Genomic DNA, 25173 nt, shown 5'->3' on the forward strand with positions numbered 1-25173 from the left:
AGTTAACAAGAAGTGCGCAGTAGTAGCTAACAGATTATCTTAATATGATCTAAACAGCAGTCTGTATGCTTATATGTATGATTTTAACTATTTTCCTGGCATCTTATTCATGCCACACACAATGAAACTCTAAAAGCCTATCTACCTTTACATAATTTCTTAATTTTTCAGTTTTTAACATTTCATGGCAGGGAATGTCCTTGGGAACATGCTCTCTTCAAACTCTCAGGTCTTACGTGTAAACTCTCCATTCACACACCCTTCACGTGAGAGAGAATTATGGGTACCATCTTAAGAAGATGACAATTTAGGAGAATAGGCCCTTAGTTTGGTCAAAATCCTCCCAGTCCTAATCTACGTGCACTACTTTCTCCAGCTCTCTCAAAAGACCCAAATACCTGAAATATAGAACATATGGTCTTTTCTTCTGGGCACTGATATATTGGTTCTCTGCAACAGACATATTCTGCAAGTCCTATTGTATACGAGCTCAGTTGTCATTTCTGTTTCAATTCATGTGGTTGTGAAAACAAATTTCCCATAAGTACACAGGTCCTCCCCTATTGCTGGCTCCCTGGCCCTCTGAGCTCCTCTTGGCAGGACAACCTTGGGAAGGCCTTCCTGCAGTTTCAACAGCTTCAAATCTTGGCTCTGCAAGGCCAAAAAGCCTAAAGCTTCCTCTGGCCACTGAAAACCAGAGATGCAAAGCTCCTTCTGGGTTTGGCAGTTCTGTTAAGCAGAACAAGGATAAAGAAAGCTAGAAATCTAGGCAATATCAGAGCAAAACAGTCCCCAAACAGGCCTCTGGACTCATTCTCAGGTCAATAGGAATCTTCACTACTCTGGAGAAAGAAGATGTCAGAGACCACATCAGTGCTCCTAGGAAGACCCTCACTGCGAAGAGGGGCTTTAGTTCAAACAGCAGAGTCTTACACCTACTCTGGGCCCATCATTCCCACAAATAAAATGACCGCTTCTCCCCTCAGGGACCACTAACCTGCTCAAGGCCCAAAGAATAAGGCATCTTGGCATCTGAAATCTTCACTCTTGCAAACTTAAGTCCTCATCATCTGTAAGCTGAGTTCGTTCACAGGTAAACCATCTGTTCACCTAGCAGGAAGAGTCAGACCTTTGTCCTGAGTGGTCCCATCTGAAATTGCTACAGACCAAACACAATCACTCAATGGATCAACTTCTCTGATGGGGGAAAGCAGGAAGAGAAAGAGCGAAGCTGTCATGTGTTCACACTAATGTCCATGTTTTACATGGTGACAGGTGTGTGAGTACCAGGACAGGTACATCATATCCATGGTGGTAGCTTGATAGCTATGACATTTGAACACAGACAAAGAAGTACAGGGTACAGGGCCAATGAGGAAATCTGAGGAGAGAAGGGTCACCTTGGGACTAGAGTAATGGATACTTCACCAGACTGGCTGTTTTCACTCTAAACCCTGGGGGTTACGCTTCCTCAACATGCTACCTGTATATACTTGATCAGCGTTGATGCCCAACCCTTCATCTCTAAAGTCTTGGGGCCACTCTTCTTTGGTGGTTTCCTCTTGCTCGTGATAGCTATCTGCATTAAATCCAGCATTCTCTGCTAAGACAGCAGGATCCTCTTCTTCATGAAAACAGCAGGAACGTGTTTCTGGCTTTGGGTCACATGAGGTAACAAAATTATCTTCTTGGGCTCTGGTGTCAGTGGGCAGACTTTGCCAACCCAAATGGTCTGATTCTTCCTCTTCTATCACTCCCATTCTTTCAGCTATTTCTTCAGCAGAAGGCTCTTTTGGGTCAGGGTAATCCACCAGGATGGTTTCTTGCCTATGCTTGATACAGTCTGAAAGGTCATAAATTGGATAAGTTTCTTCAGGGTAACCTAGAGAGAAAAGTCGCACAGACTTACAAAGAATGTCTCTTCAAAAAAATAAGAGTGTCAGGCTCAAAGAGGATTCTCAGGCAGCAGCCATCCTATCCTAGCAAATCCATTCAAGAAATCTCTAAGACGATTCCAATAGTTATAAAGTTTCACTTGAGCAAATTCTTAGTTTGGCAATCTGGCCAACTATCCCAGTGCTCTTTGAAATGCAAACCAATTCAGAGGAAAATCCCTTCTTAAGTGTAGGGTGCTTGGGCAGAGTTAAGTCTCATACCACGTGCTTCTGCAGTGCTGATGAAGATTAAACAAACAACACGAGCCTTCAGTTTTAAAAAATACACCAAATACCAGATGGAGAGAGCACAGCTCAAGCTAATGTTTATAATTTCTATTTGGAACCATTTCCAAATCTTCCTTGGGGGAGGGGAGGGGAGGAGAGGAAGGGAATGCTAAGCTCTTTGAAAGATACACCATGAAGCCTTCCATTTATCAAAACAATTGAAATGGCTTGCAAGTGTCAGGAATAGAGAGCACTTTAGCAAGACATGCCCAAGATCCCGAAGGACAAGCACTGTATTTTCAGAAGACAGAATTCCCATTGTTGGCTTCTTCTTCTTCACAAAACGGAACAAAAAAAAACAACAAACTGGTAAACAAAATGAGTAACACTGGTACTGAATCCTAGCTATGATAATGAGAAAAGAGAAAATGCTGCCAAATTAAGGAACAAAATGAAATAAATCTGTGTCAGCCAAGCAAGCCTGAGCAGCAGATGGGCCGTGCTGAGCTCGCATGCCAGTGCTGGCAACAGTGGCCGTGCTCACGACACAATGCAAAAAGCTGGAGGATTCAGAACCCATTTGCACATTATGATAATTGGCAAATTCAACCCTAACATAAACCACTTTTTGCCTACAAATTGTGAAAAATAGCGGTCTTTTTTGGTGCAGTGTAGGATGTGCAGAGACATTTCTACAACATTTACTGTTTTTTTCTGACTATAAAAGTCATACAGACTCATTGGTAGAAAATTTGAAAAAATACAGACAGGTTTAAAAAAGAAAACACAAATCACCCACAATCCCACCACTGGTAATAATAATTTGCTGTATTTACTTCTAGCCTTTTTACCACATATTAATATAAACATACATTTCCCCCCTTTTTTAAACAAAGGAGGACCATATTGTACCTAAATGTTGTACCCTGATTTTTCTCATTCAACATTATATCATGAGCATTTCTCTACGTCATTAAGCATTTGAAAGTTGGCTGAAAAATATCTCATCATATAGCTACATAATTGACATGATTTACCATTCTTCTGTAAGACATTTAGATTCTTTCGAATTTTCCACTATTATAAGTAATACAGCAGTTGAGATCTCTGAATGTAAATCCATGTCCATTTCCTTAATTCTTTAAGATAGACTTCTATAAATACGAAAACTAGACCAAAAGGAATGGACATTTTAAAAGCCTTTTTTATACTCTGCCAAATTACTTTCCAGAAGAGTAGTATAAATTTTCAGTCCTACCAGTGATATAAAAACTGTCCTCACCAGTACTGACAATAGTATATTAAGAATCTTGCCAATGCAGTCTTTATTCTGAGGCTTAACTCACTGTGGACAGAACGCTAGGTAAAATGGAGCTTAGGTACTCAGGGGCTTCACAAGCTACTTGGACAGGGACGGGGCTGGGGAAGCCACTTACTGGTTAGATGCTGAACACTGAATGCTTAAGAGAAGTCCATTTGTTGGCACGTCCCTGTCTTCTCCCCACACCAAGAACAAAGCTTACCTTTGGATTTTCATGACTATCTGCTTTAGTTTAAGAGGAAAGACCACACAGACTCAGGCTCCAGGCCCACCCCAAAATCCTAGTCATGCCTGCACCAGCCTCAAGGTTGGCCCCTGCAGATACAGATTCTAGGCTCACCCAGCGCCAGGCCAGCAACTGTGCCCCAGGCTCCAGGTCTACCCCAGCACCAGGTTGGCATCCCTAGTAGCTTCGGGCACCAGGCCAGCACCCATGGATATAGGCTCCAGGCCTGCTAGCTGGTCCCTGAGACCTCCATCCCTCAGACTGGCCCAAGTACCCCTACAATTCAGCAAACCCTGTGTCCAGGTTATCCTGGTAGACCCCAGTGTTGGCCCAGTCCCAATAGCTCTAGGCTCCAGGACCCCCGCTGTGAACCTGGGTTCCATGTTGGGACCCACGGCCCCAGGACCCAAGCCAGCCCTCATGGACTTAGCCTTCAGCCCCACCCATGCAGACTCAGGCTCCAGGCCTGCCCCAGCACCAAAGCCAGCCCCTGTGGGGCTCCAGGCCTGTCTCAGTGGACCCAGGCACCATGACCATCCTAATGCCTACTTGGCTTCTGCAGACTCAGGCTCAAGGCCCACTCTAACCCGAGGTCAGCCCTGTGTACCTAAGGCTCCAGGTCTACCCTCAAGGATACAATCAACAAGTCCACCCCAGTAGATCCAGGCTTCAGGCCCAACCCCATGGACTTAGCACCAGGCCAGCCTGCCTGAAGCTTCCAGCAGCAAGACTGCCTGCAGACCTCACCAATTGGCCTGCCCAGAATCTCTGGATTGGCTGACTGGTGAATGGCTTTCCCAGACAAAGCCATCTGCAAAGACCGTTATAAGTCCTGCTTCTTCAAATGTGCAGAGACTCTAATGCACAGCCATGAAGATCAACAATCAGGGAAGCATGATGCCACCAAATGAAGAAAAATCACCAGTAAAAAAGGCCGTAAAGAAACAGAGAAATGAACCTCCTGACAAAGAATTCAAAATAATCATTTTTAAGGAAGCTCAGTAAATGTAAAGAAAATACACAGAAATAATTCATTGAAATCAGGAAAACAATAATAAACAAGAAATTCAGCAGAGATTGAAATTATATATAAAAAACAGAAATTCTTGAGTTAAAAATATAATCAATTAAATGAAAAATACAATAGAGAGCATTGACAGCAAAGCAGAAGAATGAACCTGTGAACTCAAAGACAGATTATTTGAAAACACACAGTCAGATCAGAAAAAAGAATGAAAAGGAAAAAAGAAGGGATTTATGGGACAGCATCAAAAGAGCAAATTTTGAGGTATAGGAATTCAAGAAAAAGAGAGACAACAGGGTAGAATGCTTAAAGAAATAATAACGGAATACTTTCTAATTCTAGGGAAAGATATACATATCCAGGTACAGGAAGGACAAAAGTCTTCAATCAGATTCAACCCAAGTAAGACTACATCAAGTCATACAATCTCTGTCAAAAGTGAAAGACAAAGAAGATTCTGGGCTAGGCGCAGTGGCTCACACCTGTAATCCTAGCACTTTGGAAGGCTGAGGCAGAAGGACTGCTTGAGGTCAGGAGTTTGAGGCCAGCCTGAGCAAGAGTGAGACCCCATCTCTACAAAAAATAGAACATTTAGGCAGGCATGGTGGTGCATGCCTGTAGTCCCAGTTACTTGGGAGGCTGAGGCACAAGGATCACTTGAGCCCAGGAATTTGAGGTTGTAGTGAGCTATGATGATGACACTGCACTCTGGCTACGGTACCAGAATCAGACCCTGTCTCAAAAAAAAAAAAAGAAAGAGAGAAAAAGGAAATTATCGTATGTACCCTTTACTCAGTTTCTCCTGATGGTAACATCTAGCAAAACTATATACTACAATATCACAACCAGAATATTACTATTGATATAGTCAGTGCAAGACCCTGTCTCCAAAAAAAAAAAAAAAAAAATAGTTGATAAACGTCTGGCAAGTCTGATCAGGAAAAGAAATGAGAGAAAGAATAGATCGCAAGTATCAGGAATAGAGCAGGGCACACCCCTACAGATAGATCTTACATACATAAAATGGATAATAAGGGAACATTATAAACAACTTTATACTAATAATAAGTTTGATGATTTGGGTGAAATACGTAAGTTCCTTGAAAGATACAAACTATTAAAGTTCATTCATGAAGAAATAACCCGAATAGCACTATATCTATTAAAGAAATTAAATTTATATTTAGAAGTCTTCCACAAAAAAACTTCCAGGCCACAATAGTATCACCTGAGAATTCCACCTAACATTTATGGAAGAAATAACAGTAATTCTATACAAACTTTTCCAGAAAATAGAAGAAGGAGCACATTCCAACACATTTTATGAGGCCAGCAGTATCTTGAAATCTAAACCAAAGACATTACAGGAAAAGAAAACCACAGACCAATATCATTCATAAACATAAAAAAAATCCTTAGCAAACTGAATCTAGCCATATTACCATAACAAAGTAGGGTTTATCCTAGGAATGTGAAGTTGTTTTAACATTCAAAAATCAATGTAATCCACCATTTTAACCAACTAAAACAGAAAAATAAGAATATTCACAAAAATGCAATACCCATTCATAACTAAAAACTCCCAGAAAAAATATGAATAGAATGTAGCTTCCTCAACCTGAAAATGAGCATCCCTGAAAAACCATCAGCTCACGTCATACCAATGGAAAATATGTTTTCCCTCCAATATCAGGAAAGAAAGATGTTTGCCCTTACTTCTATTCAGCATTGTGATGGAGGATCTAGCCAGTACAATGAGGCAAGAAAAATTGTAAAAAGGCAGATAGATTAGAAAGGAAGAAGTGAAACTGTCTTTATTCATAGATGATTTGATCATATACATAAAAAAATCCTAAGAAATCTATATTTTAAAAAAGCTGCTAGAACTAAGTGCATTTAGCAAGGCATAAGATACAAGGTCAGAATACAAAAATCAATTGTATTTCTACATAGCAACAAAAAATTTTAAATATCACTTATGATATCATAAGAAATATAAACTACTTAGGGATAAATTTACAAAACATGTACAAGACCTATACACTGAAAATTATAAAATATTGCTAAGAGAAATTTTTAAAGATCCAAATAAATGGAGAAATATAACAGGTTCATGAACTGGAAGATACAATATTGTTATAACATCAATTCTTCCAAATTAATCTAAAGACTCAATGCAATGCCAATCAAAATCCCATCAGGCTTTTTCATAAAAAATGAAATACTGATTGTAAATTTATATGAAAATGTGAATAAATTTTGAAAAAAGAAAACTTACACTACCCAATTTCAAGACTTACTATAAAGACACAGTAATAAAGACAGTGATATGGGTACAAGTATAGACATATATATCAATGTAAAAAAACAGGGTCCAGAATAGACACACACATAAATGGTCAATTGATTTTCAACCAACATGCCAAGAATTAAATGTAAGAAAAGGAGCTAGAACAATTGAGTATTTGATATGGAAAAAATAAACCTCAGTCTTGACACACCACACCACCTATAAAAATTAAGATCACAAGCCTAATTTTAAGAGCTGAAACCATAATTTCTAGAAGAAAACATAGGAGCTTGGCAAACCTCGAGTTAGGCAAAGATTTCTTAAACAGGGCACAAAAATGTGAATCATAAAAGAAAAAAATGATAAATTGTACTTTATCAAAATTAAAAACTTCTGCTCTTTGGAAGATGCTGTTAGAAAATAAAAAGGCAAACCACTGAAGAGAAGAAAATATTTGCAAAATACATAACTGATAAAGAACTGGTATCTAGAATACATAAAGAACTCCTGCAACTCAGTAAGAACATAATCATCCCACTTTGTATTAGCAAGGATATGGAGTAACTGCAATTCTCATACACTGCTGGTGGGAAGGCAGAATGGTAGAGTCATTTTGGAAAGCAGTTTAAGAGTTTCTAATAAAGGTAAACATACACTTACCATAAAACCCAGAAGTCTCATTCCTAGGTATATACTCAAAAGAAATACAAATATATGTTCAAACAAAGACTTGTATGCAAAGTTCATTGCAGCTTGATTCATAATAGCTCAAAGCTAGAAACAATCCAAATGTTCCTCAACTGCGTGAATGGATAAACAAATTATGGTATATGCAAATAACAGAATACTCAGCAACTTTAAAAAGTAGTGATACACTCAACAACATTATGCTAAATTAAAGAAGCCAGAAACCAAAGAACATATGTAGTTATGATTCATTTATATAGAAAAGGCAAAACTACAGGGATTGAACGTATTTCAATTGTTGCCAGGGGCAGGAGGAGGGGATTAGCTGCAAAGAGGAAGGAACATTCTGGGCTGATGGAAATGGTTTATATCAAGTTTATGGTGTGATTACACAAACTCTATATATTCTTCCAACTGTACATTTAAAATTGGTGAATATTATAATATATATATATTATACTTCAGTAATAAAGCTGATTTTTAAAAAAACTTATAAGATGTCTTTTCTGGGCAGACAGCTAATAAAGAAATGAGAAGACACTGTTTACCTTCCCAGTCCTCCATGTAAGGGGCCTCTTCAGCTTCTTTCTCTGGAGAAGTTCTGTCAATGAATTTTCCTTCTTTCATGACCCTGGTGATTTCTCGGAGCTGATGCAGCAACCGTTTCTCTTGGTCAGAACTCACAGTCTGTGCTCTGCTTAGACATATCAGACAATCCAGCCATTTATCAGTAACACTCCTAGGCAATGGACATAAATATCACTATGATCTGTCTAGATGCTAGAATAGGAAGTGCAACAGCAGCAGATAATTATTCTAGGAATTGATCCTAAAACTGTACAACTGGGAACTACTGATGTTGGTTCAATGTTTTGATTTTAAAAATGGGAAAACTAAAAGCCCAGAATAGATCAAGTGATTGACCAAGGTCCCACAGTGGTTAATGTCAATACTGGGACCAGACCCCAGATGTCTTAGCTTTCAGTTCAGTGTTCTTTCAGTATACTTCACAGCCCTGATTCTCTAATCTAGCAATTTCACTGTTTCTGATATTACTCCACTTACTACAAAGCCACTTTTTTCTAAAGCAAGGTCGTCAAAGGTAAATGCTCTGCGAAAAATCTGCTACTAGAATCACCAGGCTTAATTTACTTGTGTAGAAACAATGATATATTCTAAAATTTTAGAGCTGGGTAATTCTGAAAATGCAGTCATCTAGACAAAAACTGGGTTATAAATGTATTCCTACTGCTAGTTCATGGCAGCATGATAACCAAAATTCTCCCGGCTTCTAACAGTATTCTGTACAGTTCTTGAAGCACCAGTGCTCAAGTTCCACAGTTTAGAAAACCTGGTTTGAGTCCCAATTTAGCTGTGTGGCTCTGGAAAAACATCTGCAAAAATAACATGAGGCTCAAGGATTACAATAGTATGATCATTTTCTTTGAGACAGAAGTATTGTATCACACTGATAGGCAAATAAGGCCCTACTTAAAAGACTCAGAACTATCTGCTTTGAGATCAGTTTTATCTAGTGGCAGGATTTAACAGAGACTACTTGTTCTCCTCTTAAAAACCCTAAGCATTCCAAGTGTTAATATAACACTTAGGAAAGAAAAACCCTACCACCCTCGTACAGATGCCATATTATTGTCTAACAAGCCAGTTCTGAGCCTGCATTCCTTTTTATGCTCAGCCTAACAAACTTTAGCCTAGTAACTAATAGGGAAAAAGAAAAAAGTATTTCTCTTTTCAACATTAAGACGGTAACTGAGGAAAATGAAGGTGTAACAGTTCCAGACAGTGGGAGGAAAACAAAAACACCATGAGCTCCACTTCTTTCACACTATATAGCTTCAAAGCCACGAACCAAAGAAGCCTATCTGTTCCACATTCAACTAAAATCCTAAATATAAGAGCCTCTGACAGCTCGTTTCTTCCCTTCAATATAGGAGTCCTGACTCATCCCAACAGCTCATGCCCCACATAACCCCTAACTCTTACTATTAAAATAACCCACTTTGTGGGAGCCTCCTGGGGCAGACTGGAAGACACTACCTGCTAACCACAAAGCTCTTGCCCTCGGGCTGCACATGTTACTTCTCTGTACTGTACACAGGGCATTCTGATCTTTACTGAATGAAAAAGTCTTGGTTCTGTTTCCTAACTCCTGAAAAACCAGAAGCCCTTAACTAAAAGAGGATGATGAGGCTAGGGGAAGCAGGAACAGAGAAGAGCTTTCTCAGAGAATTCCAAACTAAAGCATTATCCTTTAACTCTGAACAAGTATACTCATATTGTCCATATCATATGTCAGCAATTCCCAACCTTTTTGGCACCAGGGACCGGTGTGATGGAAGACAATTTTTCCACAGATGGGGGATGGAGTTGGGGGCGGGGGTAGAGCTCTGTGGCCCAGTTCCTAACAGCGCCACTACCAGTCCATGGCCCGGGGGTTGGGGACCATAGCGTTAGGCAATTAATCACGGTCCACCTTATTGACCTCTTCTGAATTTATTGCAATGAATGTATTCATGGATTCCTTATTGTCTCAACTTGGTTTGATACTCCTGGAGGGCAGTGATAATTAAGCTCATAACAGCATAGGCACAGTGCCATGATCGCTGTAAGTGCTCAATAATCATGTATTAGTTTGATTGGTCCCCATTTCCTCATCATCCATTTTCTTCCACCTCCCTGAATTCTGGCTTCCACTCTATCATTTTATCAAAACTTGCAAAAATCATCAATGACCCTTTTACTTCTAAGCCCAAGGATCTTTCTCTCACACTTCATTCTTCTTGACCTCTCTAAGCTGTGGACCATCCTCTCCTTGAAACTTCCTCCTCCCTTAGCTATTGAGACATTTGTATTCCTCCCACTTCTTTAACCATTACTTTTATCTTTGACCCTGGCTCACTTTCTTCCTCCCACCTCCTGAAACATGGTTTTCCCAAGGCTCAATCCTAGGACTCTCATTTCTCCATTCTTATAATCATGCTGTCAAGAATCTGAACCAGTATCACAGATTAAATCATCACCTCTACTGAAAAGGTGCCTTAATTCTACCTTTAATCTTGATTTTTTTATACAAAGGCCCAAGGTATGCTGATGTAGCCTGTGATTTTTTTCTTCCATGAAGTACCCTTAATGGGGCTCTTCTTTTCCACTCTCACTGGCCTATTTATTATCTTTTGCTAGAACTTTTTCAACAAACTTCTAGCCTGCAGCCACTCTACATATTACTGTAAGAGTTATTTTTCTAGAGCACAGAAGATCATGACATTTCTCCTCAAAAGCCTTCAGAGGCCGTCCACTGTAAAGGCAATGAATTCCAAACGTCACAGCCTACCACCACCCAGGTCTTCCAGTCTGGCCCTAGTATGCTTTTCTAGTTTTTCTCTCACTGTCTACCTCCCTACCCATTTACCCCACCCCTGGTGGATACCACCCCAGTTACTTAGGACTACTTGCTATTCCAAAAACATGCCTGATTCTCTCACCTTGTTTGCTGCTTGTGCTGCCCACTCCCTCTGAAGCATTCTTTCTCCAAACTCTGCCTGAGGAAATCCTTCCATCCTGTAAGGCTTGTTCAGACTCTCCCTTTTCCACAAGACTTTCTGTGGTAGGGAAAATAATGCACTCCCCCCAAAGATGTCCACGTCCTAATCTCTGGAACCTATGAATACGTTACCTGACATGTAAGGGGGACTGAGGTTGTAGATGGAGTTAATGTTGCTCATCAGCTGACCTTATAGCAGGGAAATTATCCTTTATTATCTGGGAGGGTACAATGTAATCACAAGGGTCCTTAAAAGTGGAAAAGGTAGGCAGAAGAGGTCAGAGTGATATGACCTGACAAGGTCTCAATCGTACTGTTGCTGGCTTTGAAGACAGAAGAAGGGAGCCATAAGCCAAGGATTGTGGGCAGCTTCTAGAAGCTGGAAATGGTAAGGAAACAGATTGTCCCACAGGGCCTCAAAAAGGAAATGCAATCCTGCCAACACCTTGGTTTTTACTCAGTATAGGACTTCTAACCTACAGAACTGTAAGATAATAAATTTGTGTTGCTTTAAGCCATTAACTTTGTGGTAATTTGTTACAGCAGCCACAGAAAACTAATACATGTTCCCACAGCACACTTTCCCTCTCTTAGATACAGTTCCATATGGAGAAATAATACCTGCCACTGACACCACACAGGACTGTGCAGAGTAAAGGAAAATAGGTACCAAAGAAGACATTTTCATTATGGCAGAAGCCGCCTTCTTTAAAGTACTTTCTAGATTGACCTCATTCATTCTTTCAACATCTACTGACACTGTCAATGTGCCAGCACGAGAAATACAAATTTGAACAATGCAAATTCTCTGCCCTCAAGGTTACAGGGCATTAGGGAAGACAGCAAAGTTATCAGAAAGTAATGATACATGCAATCACAAGCAAACCCAGGTGTCATGCAAACATAGGGTAGGAGCCCCTAACCAAGTTCTGTGGGTTCAGGGAAGAACTCTCGGAGAAGATGATGTCTATTTTGAGACCTATAAGACAAGCAAGAATCAAAATAAGCGTGTACTGTGGGGGTGGGAGAGAGGCGGCACCCCACGCAAAGGAACATGTATGTGCAAAGTCCTACGAGGAAAAGTGTACAGGTTTTTAGAGGAACAAGTGGTCAGTGTGGCTGGACCACAGACAGCAAGTGATGGAGAAAGGGAAAGCAATAGAGGTATGCAAGACCAATCAGGTCACTCAGGACCATACAGGCCATGTCAAAGATTCCATACTTTTTCAAGATCAAAGGGACCTGCTGAAGGATTGAAACAAAAGAGATAATCCATCTGTTTGGAAAGTAGAAAGTAAACTGAAGGGAGACAAAATCAGAGAAAAAGAAACCATGAGATAGTTATGATCTATGTCAAAAACAAAGGCTTTCACTCACCACTCATTCTTTCTTCCACTGCAACTAATACTTTTTGAGAGCCTTTATGAACCTGTGCTAGGCTCTAGAACTAAGAAGGATAATCCCTGTCCTCATGGAGCTTACGGTCTTTTGCAGGAAGACTGATTTATTAATTAGGTGGAAATGATAAGACATGGTGATTGATGAGATGTAGGAAGTGAAAAAAAGGCAAATTGAGGATGATATCTAACTTCTGCTTTGGGCAACTAAGTAGATGGTGGAGCCATTTGCTAAGATGGCAATATTAAAGGTAGAGTAGGTTCCATTGGGAATAGATGATGAGTTCCATTTTGGACATTCATTCATTCAAGAGACATTTATCCACTGATTAAGCTGAGGGTAGGTATCTATGAGATACGGCCAGTAGAGCTCTGAATACAGAGGTCAGGAACTGAAGAAAAAGATCTCAACAGGGAATGATCATGATTTACTCTTCTACCACAAAAATAATGTATTAATACAAATGCTTATATCAAAAGTGAGTACCTATTCTTATTCAACAAGTATTTACTTAGTACCTACTATATGAACAGAGAACAAAAAAGAGATTAACTCTATCCTCAAAGAGTTTACATTCCAGCAATCCATGCCAGAAATCTGTAGTTCCACAAACATACTTAACATGCCTACCAGGGCTCTTTGCAACCTCTTGAGCTATACCATGCTTCTCACAGATAAATCATCACAACTGGGCATGCTGCTCCAGGAAGGAAATTCTGCTGACTATAAAAACAGAAATGCGGACACCTCACTTCTGATTTCTAGATTCTTTCCTTAGTCTTTGTGTCTGTGGGGATATTTTGCTCAATATCAGAGCTAACATGGCACAGTACTGACCTTCCAGGAGGTTTCATTATTTAAATGTGTGAAAGCTGTTTGAAAAGTTTTATTAGATAATATCAAAAACCTTTCCCATATTTCTATTCTTATGTAAGCATTAAGATAAAATTTCAGAAACTGCACATTTCTCGAACTTTAAGCCAACATCTTGTAGTTGTGGAATGAATATTATATAAAGACTTGGGAGGCTGTAAATGATTGTGTCTTCTTTGTCTTAAATTCTCTGCTTGACCCCCAGAAGCCTAGAGATGTGATATAATTCTGATTTGACAGAAAAAACATTGGAGTATTTTGGGATCTTATAATAATCATAGAAGCATAGACTTATAAAAGAACCAATGTCACAGAAACTGACACTAAAGGATATAAAGTAGAAGTATAAAAAGGAAAACAATGTAGAAACATGATGCCATGGTTTGAATATTAGTCCCCTCTGAAACTCATGTTGAAACGTAATTGCCATTGTAACAGTATTTAGAGGCAGGGCCTTTAAGAAATGATTAGGTCATGAGAACAGAGTCCTCATGAATGGATAAATGTCATTATTGAGGGAGTGGTTTCATTATTGCAAGAGCAGATTGTTATAAAGGAGTCTGGCTCCTCATGATTCACTCTTTTGCACATGCTTGCTTGCCTTTCCACCTTTCCACCATAGGATGACACAGCAAGAAGGCCTCACCAGACACCTGCCTGTCGACCTTGGACTTCTCAGTCTCCAGAACTATGAGCTAAATAAACTTCTATTCTTTATAAATTACCCCGTCTGTGGTATTCAGTTAAAGCAACAGAAAACAGATTAAGACATGTAGGCTGCCTAGCCCTTACAATTTTGAGGATCCATAGTCCCACAGGGTCCACCTATAATGATAAAAGATGTTGGATTAAGGAGCATCAGAAAGTCACATCTTATGGACTGGAAAATGAAAGACTGGGAAACAGTCAGGAGGTGTGCTCTCTCCATTGGAAGGAAAGCTGCTCTCCAGTTCCTGAGAAGTACCGTGGAAATGTTTTACATGACCTTTGCCATGTTTCAGGCTTGAATCAATGTGTTCTCAGAAGTCCACACCTCAGCACCTTATAAAAAGTAAACATTCTAGGCTAGGATCTCTGGCACCAGAAACAAGGAGATGGTACAACTCCAGCTGCAGCATAGGGACAACTCCTCTGCCTTGGCACATAAAACATGGAAAAGTAAACCAGGCACAAAGAGGACAGATAGTAGTTAAGGGTTATAGTAATTGCATCCCTGGCTTGGGCTACAGACAGACAGTGTACATGGGTTGAATGGTGGGTAATTTGATTTGAGTTAAGGGAGTCTTGTTACTCAACAATGAGGAAATATCTTCATGTGGTTTCTTACCCCAAGGCCCAGGTCTCCCAAGTGAGAGGTCCTGCCCATAGGTATTCATCTATGGTTTTCATGACCCTTACATGTGCCCCAGGGTTACCAATGGCCCAGGATAGAATAAAGATATTTTTTGAGGCCTGAGGGTCTATAAAATCCTAGGTAGTTCTCCACCCAGACTATAAGTGGCAACTATAGGGTAGGGGCAGAAAAGGCGAGAAAAGCGTAGCAAAATGGTTTAGTCACACTCACACAAATAGCCATACATTAGATAATGTATATAAAGCATTTAGCTCAGAGCATGGTCCTTAGTTACTGTTCAATAAGTATCAACTATTGTCATACACTCACGCAGATATATTCACGTATCTATACACTTTGGGGCTCATTCTAGATAGTGACCCTGCTTTCCATACCAAAAGAAGGTCAAGGCTGCTGAGCCCAGACAGGCAAGGTTCATCCCCATAAATGTCATTTTAACCGCACTGTATACATTGCAGGGAAATGCCAAGAGGCTGCAATCTGAGGATACACACTCTCCTCCTATCCAGCCAAAGATGGGCAAGGCTGGAGCCAGTGAACAGAGAAAGGGGAATGGGGCATTAGTACCATCAAGGATGGCAAATGTTATAGAAGATGCCAAAGTGAACAGCAATTTCCTGGGGCAAAGACTCCACAATATGCCCCCAAAGCTGTAGGAAGGACCTTTCAACACATCCTCCTGCATGGGATTTTGCCGCTCACCCTGTCATTCTTCTTCCAGCCTAGTCAGAGGTATAGGTGAAACTGAATTCCTCTTTGTTCGCAATCTCACATTCTGGTTTTTCCTCCCTGAAAAAACCTACATCCATATTTTCTTAGTTGTTGCCCACTTCCATCAACTTCCTGAAGTCACCTTTTAAGATTCTCAGGCAGCCTGGCAGGAAGAAGAGTGTAAGTCTTCCCTGTGGGGCATCCTAAAGGGCTGGCTTGGCTCTGCACACCTACTTTACATGTCTAGCTCTGTGCTGGCACAGTCAACACAAAACACAAATGCCTAATCTGAGCACATTTGCTCTCTTCTCTCATTTTGTCTCAAATAGAAAGCACAATATTCAATAATCTGGTTTTACTTAAAATTATACCTTTTTTAGACAGCCAGAAAATTGTCTTTCTTAAAACCTAGTTATTTCACCCTACATGATTTACTTACAAATGTACTATCACAATAATTTATACAACACTAAACTCTTAAAAACTGAGGTTGCTTGATAGTATGAAAATGGAAATGTTATATGAAAAAGAATATGTAAATGATAAGTTGACAATTACATAAAATGAAAATACGTGGTCCATTTATCAAATAAATGCAAAATTTTGAATTGATTCTCTAAATGGGAAATAGTCTGAATCCTGTTAGATGAAAACCTACCTCTCACCATTAGGTCCTACTCTGTTGATTAATTTTTCCATGGCTTCCTCTGTCTCCTTCAGTTTTTCTTGCAGTTGAGCAAGCTCAAAATTGGCTGAAAAATAAGTACCAATCTAAGAACCATCATACATAACTCGCTACCTCCTTTAAAGAGTCAATCAATTTTAAAAAATTATTTTACTGATACACTTCCCATTAATATCTCGTTTAAGAACACACAGCTTTCTTAAAGGATTCCTTGAATATTTAGGATTTCCAAAAAGGATGCAAAATGTGACTAGGAATATCTAGTTCCATAGAGAATCCATGAGTAAATCCAAAGAGCAATTGTGACCTAGATAGACACAATTTCCTGCAATGCTTTTGCCAAGTCCCTTCTTTCTAGGTGGGAAACTTTTCACAAGTTATTTTTCCTGACATTCATTCTAGTCTATAAATTCTTAGAGGAAAGAGCTATGCTGTATACACTTGATTTCCTCCAAGAACACAGAATATTCTAGTTGGGGAATAAATATTTGATGACCATATTTCAAGAGTCAGAAGTGTTAAACTCTTTCCCTGGATCTAATAACCAATTTTGGCAATGGCATAATTTCTCTGCCACAGTGTTCATCTCTGTGAAATAAAGATATTTGCTATCAATATTTTGAAGTCTAGAAATAAGAAGTAAAGCATTCCAAATGTGAAATACTAAATTTGCTAATATATAAAAAAGTGAACGGCGATATTGTACTTTTTGTGCAATAAGCCCAACATCAATATGGAAATTTTTGAGACTTCCCAGAACTAAGGCAAAAATGGCATCAGATTAATTTTGGAGCAACTTTTGAGAAATGCTTTTAAGACCTACCGACAGACTGTCCATCTGGCTGTATTATAGTTGTCTAACTCAATAACACTTGTGAATATGCTAAGAGGGAGCACTTACTAATTTTCCTGTGGGTGTTTCCAGGTGTAGAAGTAGAGCATTTCCGATCCTCTGCAGTTGTTTTCCCCTTTGAGAGCTGAGAATTGAAGGAGGTATAGCACATCAACAGCAGCTCAGAAACTCAAAATCACGGAATCCCTCATATTAAATGAAAAAAGAAAAAAAAAAAAGGTTGGAAAACAAAAATTATGCAGAAATCAAATCAGATAGCAACATTAAAAAAACATCTAAAAGAAAAGCCACTGAAAAATAAGATCTCCAAGTAAAAAATTATCAAGGCACAATGAAAAAAAAAATCTTCCTAGAGGTTATCTACCTCACTCCTGCTCATCTAAAAGAGATGTGCACCACCCTAGGGGCATAATAGTAGACTCAAGTCAGGCTGCCTGCAGAATTCCTGGACAAGAAGGAACTCATCTCACCTAACCTTACTCTAGTTAGGAGGGCAAAGTGAAGCTTCTGCCGCTACTTCACAGTGCACAGGCCCAGGGCTTGCAAAAGCCTGGCTGAAGGTGGAACTTAACTGGGGGTCTGCTTTCAAAGGACCCAAACCATGACTTCCCAGAGCTAGGAAATATCAGGCTTAATTTCAGGACATGACCATTCTGTCTCAGGAGAATTACAGGAGATGATATTAAAAACAGCATGTCATATCCCTGTGGGGAAAAAAGGAGGAGGACAAAGTGCTGCTGGCACAGTCATTATGTGGCCTAACAGTGGCTACTTGGAAATCATGGTACCAATCCTAATAACAAAGTTCTTCTTAGAAAATATTTATGCCTTTTCAGCTTGTAAAGATGCTCAAATTTTTTTTGGAGGGGGAAGTTTTGAATTATATCACTCACTGGGTTAGGAACCAGACCATCCAGGTTCAAATCCTGGTTCTGCTGTTTTAGTTGTGCATTCCGGGGCAAATCACTTAAACTCTAAGCAAAGATTTCTCATCTGTAAAACTGAGAAAATAGCTATCCTCAGTACCTCACAAAGAGGAGGCAAGGTTTAAAGAGATGATGAATTTGAAAGAGCGTTATGAACTGTAAAGGGCTTTAATGTAAACAATGATTTTTATTGCAATATTAGATTTTCATTGATATAATATGATTAAGATGATTCCACTTACCTTAAACAGAATGTACAGTATATATAAAAAAATCCCAAAACCGTAGATTGGAATAATCTGCCCCATCAGGCTTCTTCCACTACCTCCTCCTCCAGTGCCTCCACCTGATCCTTTGGCCTTTGCAAACGCCTCTGCGAGGTGAGACCTCTGGAAACGAGCCCCAGGGATCTGGCCATCTGAGGGGGCCTGGTGATGATGCATCATAGGTGGAAATCGGCCCAACTTTCCTGAGAAAATGAATTGATCAGTTTTTACCTCTTCTACTATTTTAAATATGGCTATCATGAAAATACCTCATGCATTAAGATACAAATAACAGAGGCCAACTCAAACAAGTTTAAGAAAAAACAAGAACTTCATTAAAAGGATATAGAACTAACCGATGAGTACACAAGTGCATAGAGGGAAGTATAACTCAATGGAAATCAATCAGGGGGGAAGTGGGAGGAGGGGATGGGCAAAAATCTACCTAATGGATACAATGAACACTACCTGGGTGACAGGCACACTTATAACCCTGACTCAAGCATTACAAAAATAATCCTTGTAACCAAAAATATTTGTACCCCCATAATACCTTGAAATTTTTTTTAAAAAGGATATAGAGGTATCCCTCACACAGACACTAAATATGATGTGATAATTTCTAGCTGTTTACCAAACCCATATTCTCTTCCTCTGGGTCCACAGCTAGACCACATTTTTCAGACTCCCATACAATTAAATGTGGCCATGTGACTTGAGTTCCAGCCAAAGGAATGTGAGTGATCCTGCTAGTTCAAGGCCTGGCCTATAAAACCTCCCACGTTATTCAACTCCATGATCATTTCCCTTCTGTGGGATGGATGCTGACAATCAGAGAGACCTGGAAAGCCACATGTTAAAAGTGGCATATCCTCCAACAACCTGGGTTCCTGAATAACTGTGTGGTGCAGTCCTCCATTGCTGCCTCCGCACTAACTTAACTTAGAGTTATCTGGACCTCTTTATATGAGTGAGAAATAAACTTCTATTGTGTTAGGATCATTATACACTTTGGAGACTATCTGTTATAGCAGTTAGCCACCCCTGACTAATACGGATAAAGAAATGCGATATGGTCTCAGGAGAGACTAGAACCAGAAACTGGAAAGCCATCAGGATTCAGGACAGCTACTTTCACATTCTAGCTCAATCTCTCTCCCTTTCTAAGACTTTTTTGTTTCTCTGTGCATATTTTCTTTATTATCCTTTCTCTGCAGACCATTTCTCTAGCTTCTTTGTGCACACCGTGGAAGACGGTCACCCTCAAACCCCTCAATTTGCCTGTGCTTCCAGAAGCTAGCTGAGACATCCTAATTTCAAATTCCTTGCAGGAAGACTGTGAGTACTCAGCTTGGGCAGATATGCATCCCTTTCCAATCCACTACAGCTGAGCAGACAGGGTTCATGTAGCACAAACAGGGTCAAAGGGACCCAACCTTGTGAGTGGAAGAGCAGGGCTTACAGAAGTGTGTGTAGCTTGAGGGGAGGGGGGAAGATGCATCTATTTTCTTACATTTTTTTTCCCATCAAGAGCAGCCAAAAGTTAACACCAACTGCCAAGCCCCCTGAGAGTCAAAGGTGAGCAAGAATGGACAGAAATCTCTACAAAAGGCCATATAAACAGGTCTGTATAAAAAAACTATTGTGCGATAACACTATAGAAAACACTAAAGAACAGAAAGATTTCATAAATAAGACTCTAAAAATACAAACTTTTATGAAGTAAAAAATTGTTGGATTTGACTTTGACAAAATTCAACAAAATTGGAAAAGATGTGGGGAGGTAAGAATTCTCATGCACTAAGGGTAAGAGTGTAAACTGATACAGCCACTCTGCTAAGTGATCTGGCTGTACTTAGTGACATTAAGTATGCCCTGTAATCCAGTGATCCCACTCTCGTGGATAAATCCCAAAGAAGGTTAGACATATATGCAAATACAGACTTTCTAGACCTGTGTAAGAATGTCTGTTGTGATCACGCTGTTGCAGGGAGCTTTATGTAACTTTGATTTCCTTAAAACTGAATGATTAGAAAATCAAAATGGAATAAATACAAATATGGAATTCTATGTAGTTCTTAGAAAACCATTCTTTAGATATACCTACAACATGAATACATCTTAAAAAGCATACCACTGTAACAGAGGTAAAGGTCTGAAAAAGGGCAATAAAATATTTCACCAGTTGTCTCCTTAAAACCCCTTCCTTTTTGGGAATTAAAACTTGCATTCCTGGCCAGGTGCGGTGGCTCACACCTGTAATCCTAGAACTCTGGGAGGCCGAGGCGGGCGGATTGTTTGAGCTCATGAGTTCGAAACTAGCCTGAGCAATAGCGAGACCCCATCTCTACTAAAAATAGAAAGAAATTATATGGACAGCTAAAATATATATAGAAAAATTAGCCAGGCATGGTGGCACATGCCTGTAGTCCCACCTACTTGGGAGGCTGAGGCAGAAGGATCGCTTGAGCCCAGGAGTTTGAGGTTGCTGTGAGCGAGGCTGATGCCACGGCACTCTAGTCCAGGCACCAGAGTGAGACTCTGTCTCAAAAAAAAAAAAAAAAAAAAAAAAAAAAACCCAAAACAAAACAAACTTGCATTCCTTCTTCAGGCCCATGATCAAAGGGGCAGAAAAACGTCCTTTGCTGTTTGTTTTCTATTATCTTAAACCACAGGAGATGGCTCAACAGAATTCTCTGAACAAGGGTCACAAGATCATAGGACAAGGATCACCAGATTGTTGCTAATGGGAGATAAGGTCAGATTGTTGTCAATCAGAGATAAGGTCCTCAGGCAGAGATAACCCAAGACCAAAACCACCAATTATATTAATAGTTAAACAACTATAGCCCGAAGCCATGACTTGTTATACTCGTCATGGAGACCTGAACCCAACCACCAACCCCCCTGTCCCCCCTTAAAAAGCCCTGTTTTTCCACTTAAAGGCAGGATGGTGGTCTTTGAAACACAAGTCTGCCATCCTCCACATTTGCCAGCAAATTAATAAACTTCTCTTTCCTTTTCCTCAAACCACTTGTCCTCATTCTTCACTCTCTTTCATTCAGCCTCAGGGACAAGTACCAAGCTTTTGGTAACAGGATTCGGTAAAAACTATGCAAATATTATTATATAAGTTGAATACACACATATAACCATATTATATATCTTTACTGCAAATATGTAGGTATAAACACATAAAACAAACACATCAGAGTAGGTGCATATGAGCAGGGAAGGGAATTGGCAGGCAGATTGAGGATAAAGGGCTAAAATAGCAAAATAAGAAAGGATAAAGTTGCACTGATAAAGTTAATAAAGTGCTATGAACTGAGGACTATCTTTAAAGTCAACTCTCTGCTCCTGAGGTAAGAAAGAAGGTGGGCAGATAGGCTTGGAAGCTGCCTTCTGTCTTGTATCCTTTTTCATCCAACCTCCATTCCAATAATCCTCCTTTCCCTTCCAATATTGACTTTGGATGACATGGAAATTATGGGAAGAAATGCTTCCTTTTAAGAGTGGGCCAGCAACAGAAGCACAGCTTTAGACTGTAAAAGAAGAGTCGCCATCCCTTATTCCAGGTGCTGGTGCCTATGCCTCTTTTAAATTGTCAAGGAGCTTAATATAAATATATTAAATGAGTATGGCTTTAAAGCCATTATGTACTTTCAAAAAAATGCCTAGCCAGCATCCAGGACGCTAACCTTTCTCTTGATAGACTCTGATATATCATGTGGTTAGTGTTTAATAAACTAGATTTAATATTTGTAGTAATATGTTGTTGAACTTCTTTTTACTGTGCTGAAAAAACTGACTTCAACATCAGCATAAACCAAAAAATAAAAACTTAAAACCAGGTAATGACATAAAAGGCCTTATTTTGCATTTCTAAAATTGAAGAATAATGATGATGCTAAACATTACACATTGAGATGGAGTAGGGACCCCTCTTAAGGGCCTGTCAGGCCCCCTGAGTATGGATATAAAGAGAAATTTTGAGTCCCTCTAAGGGAATTCCAGGAACCTCACAAGCCTTGCAACCAATAATTAGAGAAGTAAATGAACCACCTGCCAAGCAAAAAGATAATAATAGCTTAAACAATAGTAGCCCAGATAAGTCACAGTCACAGGATGTTAGGTTCCTTAAAGAAACTAAAGGTAACATCTTGACGTATGTCCTTGAGTTGTTTCTCAGAAGTCAAGACCCCCACCAGATGAAAAATGCTGTCACAAAGACCTCAAATAAGGAGAACCAAGGACTGAACTTTGATCATTGTTTTTTGTTTAAAATTCTTTCCTGAGGGGCTGGGACAGAGTCATGTTTGCAGACCATCAATCTTGCTAACCTGGTTATTCTGACCCAATATATCTTGGCTTGCTCTCACAATCTGATTCTGACATAACATCACATGATGATTAACAGACTTCCTTACCTTAACATATGTTAAAGCTAAACTTAAATATTCCTGTTTGCTGACTCCAAGTTTTTAGACTCCTCTAACCAACTGCAACTTTAAAAATCACTAAATCCACCTATGACCTGTTAGACCCCACTTCAAGATGTCCTGCCTTTTGAGGACAAACCAATACATAACCACCCCCCCCATATTGATTTATGACTTTACCGATAGCTTGTGCCTCCCTGCCTTTAAAAACCCTTATATATAGGCCATCAGAGAGTTCGAGTCTTAAAAGTGTTAGCTGCCCATGCTCCTTGCTTGGTACCCTGCAATAAACATCTCACTTTCTCTTGCTGCCAGTCCCAGTGTCAGTGTTTGGCTTTCTCTGTACACTAGGCAAATGGATCCAAGTTTGGTTTGGTAACAACTCCCCCAAAACTTTTATAGGTCTGTCAGCCAGAAAGATTTATTGGATACCTACTATGTTCAGGACTCTGCCATATGTAAGAAAAGAAGAGAGCCATAAACAAAATGGAAACCATAGTTCTCAGGTGGAATAATGCTTTGAAAAGCAGCCTATCTAAAACAAAGACACAAACAACAATAACAGGGTATCAAGGACCTTATTACTAGACAAACTAAATGTTTAAGTATTAAAAGGATGAAAGAAATTTTTTTAAAAAAAGAGAAAAGGAGACAAATGGGATCAATCATTGAAGGCAATGAAATACTGAGAACAGAGAAGCAAAAGCACATCAGAAAGAGTGTGTGCATAAGAAAGTGAGAACAAAGAAACCGTTAAATAGGGCTAACTACCTAATTAGTCTGGCTCCATTTAGGGAAGTAAGAAGAGATAAGGAGAAGGAAGTAGAGATGGGAGGAGTAAAAATGCTAACTTGTGTGGTATATGAATTTGATATAGTGGACCTTGAATTAGGGTAATGACTTAGTGAGAAGAGTACTTGAAGGAGAATAATCTAGACTATGGGCCTAATTCAGGGAGAAACCAGGGTCTTAGAAAACAGCAAAAAGGCTATTGTAGTAATTTAGCTCTGAGATGCAAATGTCTGAGTTGGTAGCTATAGCTGTAAAAAGGAAAGGACAGGTCCAAAGGCTATCACCACACAATCAGCAGTATTTACTAGTGATTAGAATATAAAGCTAATGGGGGAGGAGTCAGAAAACTCCAAGACCAAAAGTTTAAGCTACTAGGAGAAGATTATGAAGAAACTCAGGGGACTTATGGTTCGGGAACAACTGTGTACACATTCTTCATATATTATATTCCAAGTGTTGATGGAACACAGAGAAAATTTTTATTAGACTGCAGTTAGGCTTGAGGAGAAACTCTAAGCTACCTAAATAGAAAGCTAATTAAAATTGACTGAATGGTTCCCAATACCAAAAAGGATGGAGGAATGTGTATACTTATGTGCAAAAAGAGAAAGAAAGGAAAAATGAGCTAGTTGAAGATGACCAGAAACAAACCAATATTATAAAAGTCAGAGGAAAACAAAATTGAAAGCAACTGAGAAGCCTAGAAGAAACTGACAAAGACCAATGGCAGGCAGATTCCTTGAGGCCAAGACTTCAAGATAAGCCTGGGCAACCCAGCGAGATTCCCATCTCTACAAAGAATAAAAAAAAATTAGCTGAGTGTGGTGGGCGTCTGTAGTCCCCCTAGCTACTCAGGGGCTGAAGCAGCAAGATTTCTTGAGACCACAAGTTCAAGGCTCAGTGAGCTATGATGGCACCACCACTGCACTCCAGCCTGGGTGACAAAGCGAGACCCTTTCTCTTAAAAAAAAAAAAAAAAAAAAAAACACTAATGGCAGTCCTTGTTTTTAGACATAATGTTTTCTTGAGAAATGAACAGCCATTGCATGAAATCCTAACTGTCCACCTGTTTAGACAAAAACAGAAACCAAAGTACTAAAAGATCAAAGCATCATAGAATCTTCAGAGTCAGGGGCTTTAAAAGTGATCCGGGTGGGAGAACAACTAGATATTCACATACAAAAGAATGAAAATGGATCCCTATATCATACCATATACAAAAATTAACTCAAAATACATAAAAGACCTAAATGTAAGAGACAAACTTTAAAAGCTTAGAAGAAAACATAAACATAAATCCTCCTGACCTTGGATTAGGTGATAGTTTCTTAGATATGACATCAAAAGCACACACAAAAAAACAAACAATAAGTAGGTAAATTTGACTTCATCAAAATTTAAAACATTTGTACTGCAACTGACACCATCAAGAAATGAAAACAACACACTGAATGGGAGAAAATATACCTGATAAGGGTTAGTATCCAAAACACATAAAGAATTCTTACCATTCAACAATAAAAAGGCAAATAACCCAATTAAAAATGAGTAAAGGTTGGCCGGGCGTGGTGGCTCACGCCTGTAATCCTAACACTCTGGGA

At 39.5% G+C, this 25173-nt stretch overlaps 1 protein-coding gene across 3 annotated transcripts in view; it reads right to left on the reverse strand.

Annotated features, from left to right (window-relative positions):
- Window positions 1-677: 677 nt before the first annotated feature.
- The window catches only part of RIC3 (RIC3 acetylcholine receptor chaperone), a 40659-nt gene continuing 16163 nt past the window's right edge, over window positions 678-25173 (reverse strand). The window contains exons 2-6 of one of the 3 annotated variants that reach the window (XM_069469525.1): window positions 18315-18541; window positions 17195-17270; window positions 16267-16360; window positions 8259-8404; window positions 678-1882 (exon numbers count right to left, since the gene is read on the reverse strand). In XM_069469525.1, coding sequence (XP_069325626.1) covers window positions 1443-1882; window positions 8259-8404; window positions 16267-16360; window positions 17195-17270; window positions 18315-18541 — 983 coding nt within the window. In that variant the 3' untranslated portion in view covers window positions 678-1442. Of the gene's footprint in view, window positions 1883-8258; window positions 8408-16266; window positions 16361-17194; window positions 17271-18314; window positions 18542-25173 lie in introns of all 3 variants that reach the window. The other 2 variants (XM_069469526.1, XM_069469527.1) reach the window with 2 other exon arrangements.

Source organism: Eulemur rufifrons, chromosome 6, assembly GCF_041146395.1.
Source record: "Eulemur rufifrons isolate Redbay chromosome 6, OSU_ERuf_1, whole genome shotgun sequence".
Classification (NCBI taxonomy): domain Eukaryota; kingdom Metazoa; phylum Chordata; class Mammalia; order Primates; family Lemuridae; genus Eulemur; species Eulemur rufifrons.